This window comes from Mytilus californianus, unplaced genomic scaffold (assembly GCF_021869535.1).
Source record: "Mytilus californianus isolate M0D057914Y unplaced genomic scaffold, xbMytCali1.0.p SCAF_8, whole genome shotgun sequence".
In the NCBI taxonomy this organism is placed as follows: Eukaryota; Metazoa; Mollusca; class Bivalvia; order Mytilida; family Mytilidae; genus Mytilus; species Mytilus californianus.
The window spans coordinates 113,445,121-113,459,709 of record NW_026262734.1 but is presented as its reverse complement, the minus strand read 5'-3'; the positions used below and the strand labels follow the sequence as shown (position 1 = coordinate 113,459,709).

The following is a 14,589-nucleotide window of genomic DNA, read 5'->3' as shown; positions in this document are numbered from 1 at the left end:
TTATCAGGCTTTACTGTGTACTGAAGGGAATGGGTGGACTTAAGTATGTATAGCTCCTTTATCAGGCTTTACTGTGTACTGAAGGGAATGGGTGGACTTAAGTATGTATAGGTACTTTATCAGGTATACTATATACTGAAGGGAATGGGTGGACTTAAGTATGTATAGCTCCTTTATCAGGCTATACAGTGTACTGAAGGGAATGGGTGGACTTAAGTATGTATAGCTCCTTTATCAGGCCATTCTGTGTATTGAAGGGAATGGGTGGACTTAAGTATGTATAGCTCCTTTATCAGGCTATACTGTGTACTGAAGGGAATGGGTGGACTTAAGTATGTATAGCTCCTTTATCAGGCTATACTGTGTACTGAAGGGAATGGGTGGACTTAAGTATGTATAGCTCCTTCATCAGGCTATACTATGTACTGAAGGGATTGGGTGGACTTAAGTATGTATAGCTCCTTTATCAAGCTATATTGTGTACTGAAGGGAATGGGTGGACTTAAGTATGTATGGCTCCTTTATCAGGCTATACTGTGTTCTGAAGGGAATGGTTTGACTTAAGTATGTATAGCTTCTTTATCAGGCTATACTGTGTACTGAAGGGAATGGGTGGACTTAAGTATGTATAGCTCCTTTATCAGGCTTTACTGTGTACTGAAGGGAATGGGTGGACTTAAGTATGTATAGCTCCTTTATCAGGCTTTACTGTGTACTGAAGGGAATGGGTGGACTTAAGTATGTATAGGTACTTTATCAGGTATACTATATACTGAAGGGAATGGGTGGACTTAAGTATGTATAGCTCCTTTATCAGGCTATACTGTGTCCTGAAGGGAATGGGTGGACTTAGTATATATAGCTCCTTTATCAGGCTATACTATATACTGAAGGGAATGGGTGGACTTAAGTATGTATAGCTCCTTTATCAGGCTATACTGTGTACTGAAGGGAATGGGTGGACTTAAGTATGTATAGCTCCTTTATCAGGCTATACTGTGTACTGAAGGGAATGGGTGGACTTAGGTATGTATAGCTCCTTCATTAGGCTATTCTATGTACTGAAGGGATTGGGTGGACTTAAGTATGTATAGCTCCTTTATCAGGCTATACTGTGTACTGAAGGGAATGGGTGGACTTAAGTATGTATAGCTCCTTTATCGGGCCATTCTGTGTACGGAATGGAATAGGTGGACTTACATATGTATAGCTCCTTTATCAAGCTATACTGTGTACTGAAGGGAATAGGTGGACTTAAGTATGTATAGCTCCTTTATCATGCTATACTGTGTACTGAAGGGAATGGGTGGACTTAAGTATGTATAGCCCCTTTATCAGGCTATACTGTGTACTGAAGGGAATGGGTGGACTTAAGTATGTATAGCTCCTTCATCAGGCTATACTATGTACTGAAGGGATTGGGTGGACTTAAGTATGTATAGCTCCTTTATCAGGCTATACTGTGTACTGAAGGGAATGGGTGGACTTAAGTATGTATAGCTCCTTCATCAGGCTATACTATGTACTGAAGGGAATAGGTGGACTTAAGTATGTATAGCCCCTTTATCAGGCTATACTGTGTACTGAAGGGAATGGGTGGACTTAAGTATGTATAGCTCCTTCATCAGGCTATACTATGTACTGAAGGGAATAGGTGGACTTAAGTATGTATAGCCCCTTTATCAGGCTATACTGTGTACTGAAGGGAATGGGTGGACTTAAGTATGTATAGCCCCTTTATCAGGCTGTTGAGAATATACTGCAAATGTTAACGTTATGCTTCCCGTATTTACGTCTTATGTTTATGACGTTAATTTGTACCTTTGTATGGGCGCCTTCGATATAGATTTTGATCATAAAAGTAACACAACGCAAAGTATAGAGTTTTATTCGTTTATTACAATACATTTTGGTGTACTGAAGGGAATGGGTGGACTTAAGTATGTATAGCTCCTTCATCAGGCTATACTATGTACTGAAGGGATTGGGTGGACTTAAGTATGTATAGCTCCTTTATCAGGCCATTCTGTGTACTGAAGGGATTGGGTGGACTTAAGTATGTATAGCTCCTTTATCAGGCTATACAGTGTACTGAAGGGAATGGGTGGACTTAAGTATGTATAGCTCCTTTATCAGGCTATACTGTGTCCTGAAGGGAATGGGTGGACTTAGTATATATAGCTCCTTTATCAGGCTATACTATATACTGAAGGGAATGGGTGGACTTAAGTATGTATAGCTCCTTTATCAGGCTATACTGTGTACTGAAGGGAATGGGTGGACTTAAGTATGTATAGCTCCTTTATCAGGCTATACTGTGTACTGAAGGGAATGGGTGGACTTAGGTATGTATAGCTCCTTCATTAGGCTATTCTATGTACTGAAGGGATTGGATGGACTTAAGTATGTATAGCTCCTTTATCAGGCTATACTGTGTACTGAAGGGAATGGGTGGACTTAAGTATGTATAGCTCCTTTATCGGGCCATTCTGTGTACGGAATGGAATAGGTGGACTTACATATGTATAGCTCCTTTATCAAGCTATACTGTGTACTGAAGGGAATAGGTGGACTTAAGTATGTATAGCTCCTTTATCATGCTATACTGTGTACTGAAGGGAATGGGTGGACTTAAGTATGTATAGCCCCTTTATCAGGCTATACTGTGTACTGAAGGGAATGGGTGGACTTAAGTATGTATAGCTCCTTCATCAGGCTATACTATGTACTGAAGGGATTGGGTGGACTTAAGTATGTATAGCTCCTTTATCAGGCTATACTGTGTACTGAAGGGAATGGGTGGACTTAAGTATGTATAGCTCCTTCATCAGGCTATACTATGTACTGAAGGGAATAGGTGGACTTAAGTATGTATAGCCCCTTTATCAGGCTATACTGTGTACTGAAGGGAATGGGTGGACTTAAGTATGTATAGCTCCTTCATCAGGCTATACTATGTACTGAAGGGAATAGGTGGACTTAAGTATGTATAGCCCCTTTATCAGGCTGTTGAGAATATACTGCAAATGTTAACGTTATGCTTCCCGTATTTACGTCTTATGTTTATGACGTTAATTTGTACCTTTGTATGGGCGCCTTCGATATAGATTTTGATCATAAAAGTAACACAAAGCAAAGTATAGAGTTTTATTCGTTTATTACAATACATTTTGGTGTACTGAAGGGAATGGGTGGACTTAAGTATGTATAGCTCCTTCATCAGGCTATACTATGTACTGAAGGGATTGGGTGGACTTAAGTATGTATAGCTCCTTTATCAGGCTATACTGTGTACTGAAGGGATTGGGTGGACTTTAGTATGTATAGCTCCTTTATCAAGCTATATTGTGTACTGAAGGGAATGGGTGGACTTAAGTATGTATAGCTCCTTTATCAGGCTATACTGTGTACTGAAGGGAATGGGTGGACTTAAGTATGTATAGCTTCTTTATCAGGCTATACTGTGTAATGAAGAGAATGGGTGGACTTAAGTATGTATAGCTCCTTTATCAGGCTTTACTGTGTACTGAAGGGAATGGGTGGACTTAAGTATGTATAGCTCCTTTATCAGGCTTTACTGTGTACTGAAGGGAATGGGTGGACTTAAGTATATATAGCTCCTTTATCAGGCTATACTATATACTGAAGGGAATGGGTGGACTTAAGTATGTATAGCTCCTTTATCAGGCCATTCTGTGTACTGAAGGGAATTGGTGGATTTAAGTATGTATAGTAATTATGGTAATAAAAACCAAATCAATACCAGTTAAAAACCAATTGATACAGGTCAGTACTGGTCGATTGAAGTTTAAGAAATGTTCTCTTGTGTGGTTTATTTATGGTCATCTGTTTTGGTACATTTAAAGGGTTGCTGCTTACAAGGAAGCTATTGAACCCAAATTTGCAAGTGGTGAAGTAGAAATCATCGATTCCAAAACTTTACGGATGCCATCAAGAGTTGGTTGAACTTTATAGAACATATGTTTCACAGATGAAGACAGATATATTCCAATATTTGTAACCACAATCCCGTCCTCTTTTCCTCAAATGTGACCTACCTAATTAGACTTATCAACAGCTTTGTACTTACATTAGCAACATGATGGGTGCAACATGTGGAGCAGAATTTGCTTAGCATTCCAGAGCACCTGAGATCACCCCATTTTTTTGGTGGAGTTCAATTGGTTTGTCTTTAGTTTTCTATGTTGTGTTTTGTGTACTGTTTATTGTCTTTTCGTTGTTTTACCTTTTTTGCCATGACATTGTCAGTTTGTTTTTAACTTATGAGTTTGAATATCCCTTTAGTATCTTTAGCCTCACTTTGAGATGCCTTTTCTGGGATGGTCTATTTCGTGGATATAACTCTCTATGACTACAGTCTTTTGCACTGAGAAAAGCATTACAATGTGCATTTTACACGGGTTGTATTGTTTTGTTTATTACAAACATTAAAGTTCAAGTTTGAGTCTTTTAAATTTCATGCTGGTTGAACATAAAACAAATTCTGTAAACTATAAGTAGAATAATACTACATTATTTTGGTGCATTATCAGTACTTCGGAGTAATGATACAAAAAAAAAATATTACACATGCGAATGAAGCTGTGTATGCATAATAAGACATTTGACCTACATTTCATGTTAGTATCTATGACCTACATTTCATAATAAGTCATTTGACCTACATTTCATGTTAGTATCTAAGCATTATTCAATTATTTTGTTTCTAAGCTTCTGATAGAAAAATATATGATTCTACTTATTTATAACACTAAAAGTTGCATATTTAAAACTTTGATTTAGCTAAGAGGCAATTTGTACAAAGGGAGGCGTACACCCTGTAGGCCCCTGAATCCACCACTGGATAATTTATGGCACAAATTACTGCACACACTTGACAAATAAGCATGTTTGACAAAACATGAAGCTAAGTAACAGAAAAAACAAGGCTTAATATATTGTTTTATATTTTCAAAACTTTTTATCTGATATAATTTTTGTTCCCTTTTCAGATGAAGTCTTGTTCCAATTTGCTGTATTTTATTCTCTCTTTATTCCAGATTTTCTGATGAAGAAATGAGATTACTTTTGAGACTAGTAACATCACATCCACTACAGAATAAAGCTGGATCAAGATTTGTCTCCCTTGGATTGTCAATGATTATGTTGTGTCCTTATCTTCTCACGTACGTTTCCATGTTTTTCCAAATTTTAAGTTCAAAGTAAAAATGTTTTAAAATTTTTTAATTTAAAGATTTCTGGATTTTAAAATCTTGAATTTATTACTTTTGAAATAATGAAGGATAACTTTATAATGTACATTTTCCTTGATGAAATTGGAGTTTCAGCAGAAGACAAAAAGTATGTTTGTAAACTTGTGTATTCTTTGTATTCGATAAATGCTTGCAATGTTGATAATGCACGTAGATATACAGTTGAAATTTTGAATTTGTGGTATCTTCGTCTTTCACTAAAAGCACAAAAAATAGTTGTATAAAAATATTATGTTGATGCTTATTTCAATTGTAAGGCATACACAATCTACTAAATGTTATAGACCATGGCAATCCCTAGTAGTTTGGTAATGAAGCGTGGCATGATTATTCAATATTACAAAAAGGTTTGTCTGGTATAAGGACGAAAACCATATATTGAAAGTTGTGGTTAATAACTTAATTTGAACTCAGCCAACACTGTTTATACTATAGTAATGTTTCAGCTCTATAACTCTAAACCTTTGGAAGTGGGAGGAGGAATTAGTGGTCAATCAGAAAATTTCTGACTTTCTGTGGGTATAAGCTATATTTGAATTGAATAACCCATCACAATTTACTTGATTACTCTGAAGCGGCCATCTGTGATGGCTCTCATCACTATCCTCTAGTTTTCTCTGAATAACCCATCACAATATACTTGATTACTCGGTAGTGGCCATCTGCTATGGCCCCATCACTATTCTCTAGTTTTCTCTGAATAACCCACCACAATATAATTGATTACTCGGTAGCAGCCATCAGCTATGGCTCCCATCACTATTCTCTAGTTTTCTCTTTGTGGTTGGAAATACATTACCACAAATATATAAAAGCAAAACAAGAAAAAGACTTCATTACGAGATAATGATTGTCTGGAATTACATCATATTATTTCTACTTTAATAGGAATGGTGAACAAGAGAAGCATGTTATAGAATGGATTAGATGGCTGATGGACAGACAAGAGGAATTTGAACAGTGAGTTCAGCTAGCAGTAGAACATTGTATAAACATATAAGAAATGTGCCTTCATATTCCCTCAGTGGTCTTGTGGTAGCGTCCTATAAAAATAGCCCCACCTATTTTAAAATACAGTACTTTGGAAAAATAACTTAAGCTTTGGTATATTTAATTTTTTTTTTTAACAAAATATACAATCTCAGACTACAGACTAGTGAATTGATGTTTATATAATAAAAAAAAAAAACACAAAGATATTTCAGCATGTATTTTTAAATACATTTATTATATTTACAAATATAGTTTATTACAACAAACAATTTTTGACTAAATTTTATATTTAAATCCAGCTTTGTCATCTACATCTGTGAGAAATAAAGGCAACAGTAGTATACCGCTGTTCGAAACTCATAAATCAATAGAGACAAAAACAAATCCGGGTTACAAACTAAAACTGAGGGAAACGCATCAAATATAAGAGGAGAACAACGACACAACAAAAACACAACATTAAAATGTAACACACACAGAAACGAACTATAATATAACAATGGCCATTTTCCTGACTTGGTACAGGACATTTTAAGAAAAAAATGGTGGGTTGAACCTAGTTTTGTGGCATGCCAAACCTCCCGCTTTTATGGCAACGTCAAACACAACACCAAAACGACAACATCACATGACAGGACCGCAATACAAATAAATGGGAGAACATATAGGACAAAGAAACACACGAATAGTAGCTAACACAAGGTACTAGGCTTAAAATTCAATACGCCAGACGTGCGTCTCGTCCACACAAGACCAACCATTGACGCTCAGATGAAAAAAGTTTGAAAGCCAAAACAAGTACAAAGGTGAAGAGCACCGAGGACCAAAACTTCCAAAAAGTTGCGCCTAACACGGCCAGGGTTTTCCCAAAAATCTTAAAATTTATGTTGCTGTTCATAAACCAATTTTTCTTTCTCTAAAATTCAAATATCGGGACGTAAATTGATATTGAATGAATGAAATCAGCACTAATGATCTTCCTTGACACTCAACTTCCTGTTAAACACTCCTTTGCTATTGTACCTATTTAAACACAACTATTGAAACTGGAAGCCAACTTCCTTCCATTATCATATTTCCTGTGTTTCTTTAGGTATTGAAAAACATCACGTTGATCTTTTTTTTATTTCCTTATCCTGGTTCTGAGAATGTTAAAATCATTGACCATTGTTGTATTGTTGATTACTCTTTATTTCCTTATCAAACTATTAAAGTATTTAAAAACTATTTGTCCATTTTGTACTATAAATCAGTTCATTTCCTTATCAGTCTTGGTAAACGATTGACCTGTGATGGTACTGCATGACCCCTTCCATTTATGACACTCCTAAATACTCCGGATTTGGCATCTGACTCATTTGATCTTGATGAAGGTTTATATTCAAAAGCATGAGTCATGGTCACTGTACCTAACATTTATATTAAATTTGACATTGTTGTTTATATTCGTTGAAAATATTTTATGTTACATATATTGATTTCAGTAAAGTATTTGCCAATTGCATACAGTGATTTAATAGTAAATTTTATTATATGGCTACCTACAAATTTCAGTGTTAAAGAAAATAAAATGAAATGTTCACACTTATATATATATATATATATATATATGCAGAAATTTTCAAAGCCACAGCACTAAAATATTCACTGAAATGCATAATCCTTAATCCACAAAAATTGGTAAAATTGAGAATGGAAATGGGGAATGTGTCAAAGAGACAACAACCCGACCAAAGAGCAGAAAACAGCCCAAGGCCACCAATGGGTCTTCAACACAGCGAGAAAATCCCACACCCGGAGGCGGGCTTCAGCTGGCCCCTAAACAGAAATGTGTACTGGTTCAGTGAAAATGGACCACACTTTATCCCCAAACAAATAATTGAACTAACATTAAAAAAAAAAAAAAAAAAAGGCCAGAGGTAACCATGGAAACAAATGACTATATAAAACAAGCCTTGATATCTTTGACAGGGGAAAATAGTTGTACTGTTTGTGTTTTTTCTATCAATATATTGGTCTTGGGTTATGGGGGTTGCGGTGGGAGGAAGGGATGGTGGTATGGCACTTCAATCCTTTTGTGGTAGGGATGAGCAGCTAAGACATCCAATACCCCACATTTTTCATATATTGAATAGCAAAAATATATAACTTATCATATATTTTTTGACAAAAACTATTAAATAGCTATCATGATTATGCTATTTCATGGAGAGATAATCAAATTTGCAAATATCTGATTTATTTACAACTGAGATTTTAATAGAATCTGGAAAAAAAAATCAACATCTATTTACTTTTAGATACTTATAATTCATCAATTATTTATTTTCCTGACTTAATCATATACAATGATTGGTGTTTAATGTTTACGGCCACTTTCAGCACTTTTGTGCTATTTCGTGGCGGTTAGTTTTTATTGGTGAAGGAATCATATGCAATATAGCTTGAAATTGTGAACTTTTCCATCTACTCATCCCTACCACTTATTACTTAGTAAATGTCCTCCCTTATCCTACTGCTTGTTAATTAGTAAATCTTTTTTGATCACATTGATTTGTGGAGTTTCCCATAGTAAAACAAGGGTTTTCAATGTGTTTTGGTGAAAAACTCTGATTTAAAGTGACAATGACATTTTTATTTCTATATTTTGCAGAACTGTTGGTGATAGTTATGGAGAAATGTTATTTTTGATTGCCATTCATTTCCATAGCAACAATACAACTGCCATTGGAGAATTAGTTAGTTCTACCTTGGGCATGAAGGTAAAAGCAAATACTGTTGGAAGTGTATGTAGGTATCAAATTTGTTAGTCTGTGGAAGTGTACTATATATCTTGATATAAACATTTAGTGGTTAGTGAAAATATCTTTGGCAAAACCCATACATATGGTATGACACACACTAGGTACCACGGGAAGACAAAACCCATACGTATGGTATGACACACAGTAGGTACCACGGGAAGACAAAACCCATACGTATGGTATGACACGCAGTAGGAACCACGGGAAGACAAACCCATACTCATGGTATGACACACAGTAGGAACCACGGGAAGACAAAACCCATACATATGGTATGACACACACTAGGTACCACGGGAAGACAAAACCCATAGGTATGGTATGACACACACTAGGTACCACGGGAAGACAAACCCATACATATGGTATGACACACACTAGGTACCACGGGAAGACAAAACCCATACGTATGGTATGACACACACTAGGTACCACGGGAAGACAAAACCCATACGTATGGTATGACACACACTAGGTACTACGGGAAGACAAACCCATACGTATGGTATGACACACACTAGGTACCACGGGAAGACAAACCCATACATATGGTATGACACACAGTAGGTACTACGGGATGACAAACCCCATACATATGGTATGACACACAGTAGGTACCACGGGAAGACAAACACCATACATATGGTATGACACACAGTAGGTACCACGGGAAGACAAAACCCATACGTATGGTATGACACACAGTAGGTACTACGGGAAGACAAACCCCATACATATGGTATGACACACACTAGGTACCACGGGAAGACAAACCCCATACGTATGGTATGACACGCAGTAGGTACTACGGGAAGACAAAACCCATACATATGGTATGACACGCAGTAGGTACTACGGGAAGACAAAACCCATACATATGGTATGACACACAGTAGGTACTACGGGAAGACAAACACCATACATATGGTATGACACACAGTAGGTACTACGGGAAGACAAACACCATACATATGGTATGACACACACTAGGTACCACGGGAAGACAAACCCCATACATATGGTATGACACACAGTAGGTACTACGGGAAGACAAACCCCATACATATGGTATGACACACAGTAGGTACTACGGGATGACAAACCCCATACATATGGTATGACACACAGAAGGTACCACGGGAAGACAAAACCCATACATATGGTATGACACACACTAGGTACCGCGGGAAGACAAACCCCATACATATGGTATGACACACAGTAGGTACTACGGGATGACAAACCCCATACATATGGTATGACACACAGTAGGTACTACGGGAAGACAAACACCATATGACACGCAGTAGGTACTACGGGAAGACAAAACCCATACGTATGGTATGACACACAGTAGGTACCGCGGGAAGACAAACCCATACATATGGTATGACACACACTAGGTACCACGGGAAGACAAAACCCATAAGTATGGTATGACACACAGTAGGTACCACGGGAAGACAAACACCATACATATGGTATGACACACACTAGGTACCACGGGAAGACAAAACCCATACATATGGTATGACACACAGTAGGTACCACGGGAAGACAAACACCATACATATGGTATGACACATAGTAGGTACTACGAGAAGACAAAACCCATACATATGGTATGACACGCAGTAGGTATCACAGGAAGACAAACACCATACATATGGTATGACACACAGTAGGTACTACGGGAAGACAAACACCATACATATGGTATGACACACAGTAGGTACTAAGGGAAGACAAAACCCATACATATGGTATGACACGCAGTAGGTACTACGGGAAGACAAAACCCATACATATGGTATGACACACAGAAGGTACCACAGGAAGACAAAACCCATACATATGGTATGACACGCAGTAGGTACTACGGGAAGACAAAACCCATACATATGGTATGACACACAGTAGGTACTACATGAAGACAAAACCCATACATATTGTATGACACACACTAGGTACCACGGGAAGACAAACCCATACATATGGTATGACACACACTAGGTACCACTGGAAGACAACATTTGAATCAACTCCCAAAAATAAAGCAGATGCCTAATTTATACTACAACTATGAACAAAAACAAATATCACAGAAAGCAACCTGCGACAACCACTGGATTACTGACAGTAACCTACAACAACCACTGGATTACAGACAGCAACCTACGACAACCACTGGATTACAGACAGCAACCTACGACAACCACTGGATAACAGAAAGCAACCTACGACAACCACTGGATTACAGACAGCAACCTACGAATACCACTGGATTACAGACAGCAACCTACAACAAACACTGGATTACAGATAGCAACCTATGACAACCACTGGATTACAGACAGCAACCTACAACAACCACTGTATTACTAGTTCCTGACTTTGATATGTTTTTTGCTGGGCATTTGATTTAGAGGTTGTGGGAAATTTTCATGTAACTGCTGACTTTAATAGTATATCAACATATATAATATAATAAATCAAAGCAGTGTTAGTTGGCACTAAATTTTTGTTCACTGGAAGATTGATTGCAAATGGCTATGAAATAGTTGGTTGTTAACTTCTATTTCATTTGGTCTCTGATGGAATGTTGTCTCATTGACAATCATACCACATCTTCTGTCTCTGATGGAGAGTTGTCTCATTGACAATCATACCACATCTTCTGTCTCTGATGGAGTGTTGTCTCATTGGCAATCATACCACACCTTCTGTCTCTGATGGAGTGTTGTCTCATTGACAATCATACCACATCTTCTGTCTCTGATGGAGTGTTGTCTCATTGACAATCATGTTGTCTCATTGACAATCATACCACGTCTTCTGTCTCTGATGGAGAGTTGTCTCATTGACAATCATACCACATCTTCTGTCTCTGATGGAGTGTTGTCTCATTGACAATCATGTTGTCTCATTGACAATCATACCACATCTTCTGTCTCTGATGGAGTGTTGTCTCATTGACAATCATACCACATCTTCTGTCTCTGATAGAGTGTTGTCTCATTGACAATCATACCAGGTCTTCTGTCTCTGATGGAGAGTTGTCTCATTGACAATCATACCACATCTTCTGTCTCTGATGGAGTGTTGTCTCATTGACAATCATGTTGTCTCATTGACAATCATACCACATCTTCTGTCTCTGATGGAGTGTTGTCTCATTGACAATCATACCACATCTTCTGTCTCTGATAGAGTGTTGTCTCATTGACAATCATACCAGGTCTTCTGTCTCTGATGGAGAGTTGTCTCATTGACAATTATACCACATCTTCTGTCTCTGATGGAGTGTTGTCTCATTGGCAATCATACCACATCTTATGTCTCTGGTGGAGTGTTATCTCATTGGCAATCATACCACATCTTATGTCTCTGGTGGAGAGTTATCTCATTGGCAATCATACCACATCTTCTGTCTCTGGTGCAGTGTTGTCTCATTGGCAATCATACCACATCTTCTGTCTCTGATGGAGTGTTGTCTCATTGGCAATCATACCACATCTTCTGTCTCTGATGGAGTGTTGTCTCATTGACAATCATACCACGTCTTCTGTCTCTGATGGAGTGTTGTCTCATTGACAATCATACCACGTCTTCTGTCTCTGATGGAGTGTTGTCTCATTGACAATCATACCACATCTTCTGTCTCTGATGGAGTGTTGTCTCATTGACAATCATACCATGTCTTCTGTCTCTGATGGAGTGTTGTCTCATTGACAATCATACCACGTCTTCTGTCTCTGATGGAGTGTTGTCTCATTGACAATCATACCACATCTTCTGTCTCTGATGGAGTGTTGTCTCATTGACAATCATGTTGTCTCATTGACAATCATACCACATCTACTGTCTCTGATGGAGTGTTGTCTCATTGACAATCATACCACATCTTCTGTCTCTGATAGAGTGTTGTCTCATTGACAATCATACCACATCTTCTGTCTCTGATGGAGAGTTGTCTCATTGACAATCATACCACATCTTCTGTCTCTGATGGAGTGTTGTCTCATTGACAATCATGTTGTCTCATTGACAATCATACCACGTCTTCTGTCTCTGATGGAGTGTTGTCTCATTGACAATCATACCACATCTTCTGTCTCTGGTGGAGTGTTGTCTCATTGACAATCATACCACATCTTCTGTCTCTGATGGAGTGTTGTCTCATTGACAATCATACCACATCTTATGTCTCTGATGGAGTGTTGTCTCATTGACAATCATACCACATCTTCTGTCTCTGATGGAGTGTTGTCTCATTGACAATCATACCACGTCTTCTGTCTCTGATGGAGTGTTGTCTCATTGACAATCATACCACGTCTTCTGTCTCTGATTGAGTGTTGTCTCATTGACAATCATACCACACCTTCTGTCTCTGATGGAGTGTTGTCTCATTGACAATCATACCACGTCTTCTGTCTCTGATGGAGTGTTGTCTCATTGACAATCATACCATGTCTTCTGTCTCTGTTGGAGTGTTGTCTCATTGACAATCATACCATGTCTTCTGTCTCTGATGGAGTGTTGTCTCATTGACAATCATACCACATCTTCTGTCTCTGATGGAGTGTTGTCTCATTGGCAATCATACCACATCTTCTGTCTCTGATGGAGTGTTGTCTCATTGGCAATCATACCACACCTTCTGTCTCTGATGGAGTGTTGTCTCATTGACAATCATACCACGTCTTCTGTCTCTGATGGAATGTTGTCTCATTGACAATCATACCACGTCTTCTGTCTCTGATGGAGTGTTGTCTCATTGACAATCATGTTGTCTCATTGACAATCATACCACATCTTCTGTCTCTGATGGAGTGTTGTCTCATTGACAATCATACCACGTCTTCTGTCTCTGATGGAATGTTGTCTCATTGGCAATCATACCACATCTTCTGTCTCTGATGGAGTGTTGTCTCATTGGCAATCATACCACACCTTCTGTCTCTGATGGAGTGTTGTCTCATTGACAATCATACCACGTCTTCTGTCTCTGATGGAGTGTTCTCTCATTGACAATCATACCACGTCTTCTGTCTCTGATGGAGTGTTCTCTCATTGACAATAATACCACGTCTTCTGTCTCTGATGGAGTGTTGTCTCATTGACAATCATGTTGTCTCATTGACAATCATACCACATCTTCTGTCTCTGATGGAGTGTTGTCTCATTGACAATCATACCACATCTTCTGTCTCTGATAGAGTGTTGTCTCATTGACAATCATACCACATCTTCTGTCTCTGATGGAGTGTTTTCTCATTGACAATCATACCACATCTTCTTATTTTGATATTGACTGTTATTTTTATTACCTCATAATGTTTGTTGAACTCTGGATTAACAATAATAAGTACATCTTCAAGGATATCTGCTATAATTATTATAATAATGTATTATTAGTGACTAAATAATGTCACGTATTGATTAACAGTTGGACAATATACAATTAAACATATGTGATATAAAATAATTAAAACCCAGCCAAACAAATAGACTTA

The 14,589-nt window shown here is 37.8% G+C and overlaps 1 protein-coding gene across 1 annotated transcript in view; it reads left to right on the top strand.

The window, feature by feature from the left end:
* The window catches only part of LOC127712701 (integrator complex subunit 2-like), a 49,923-nt gene that overhangs the window by 10,782 nt on the left and 24,552 nt on the right, over positions 1 to 14,589 (top strand). The window contains exons 8-10 of the mRNA XM_052219303.1: positions 5,061 to 5,186; positions 6,162 to 6,233; positions 8,920 to 9,028. Of these exons, the coding sequence (XP_052075263.1) occupies positions 5,061 to 5,186; positions 6,162 to 6,233; positions 8,920 to 9,028 (307 nt within the window). The remainder of the gene's footprint in view (positions 1 to 5,060; positions 5,187 to 6,161; positions 6,234 to 8,919; positions 9,029 to 14,589) is intronic.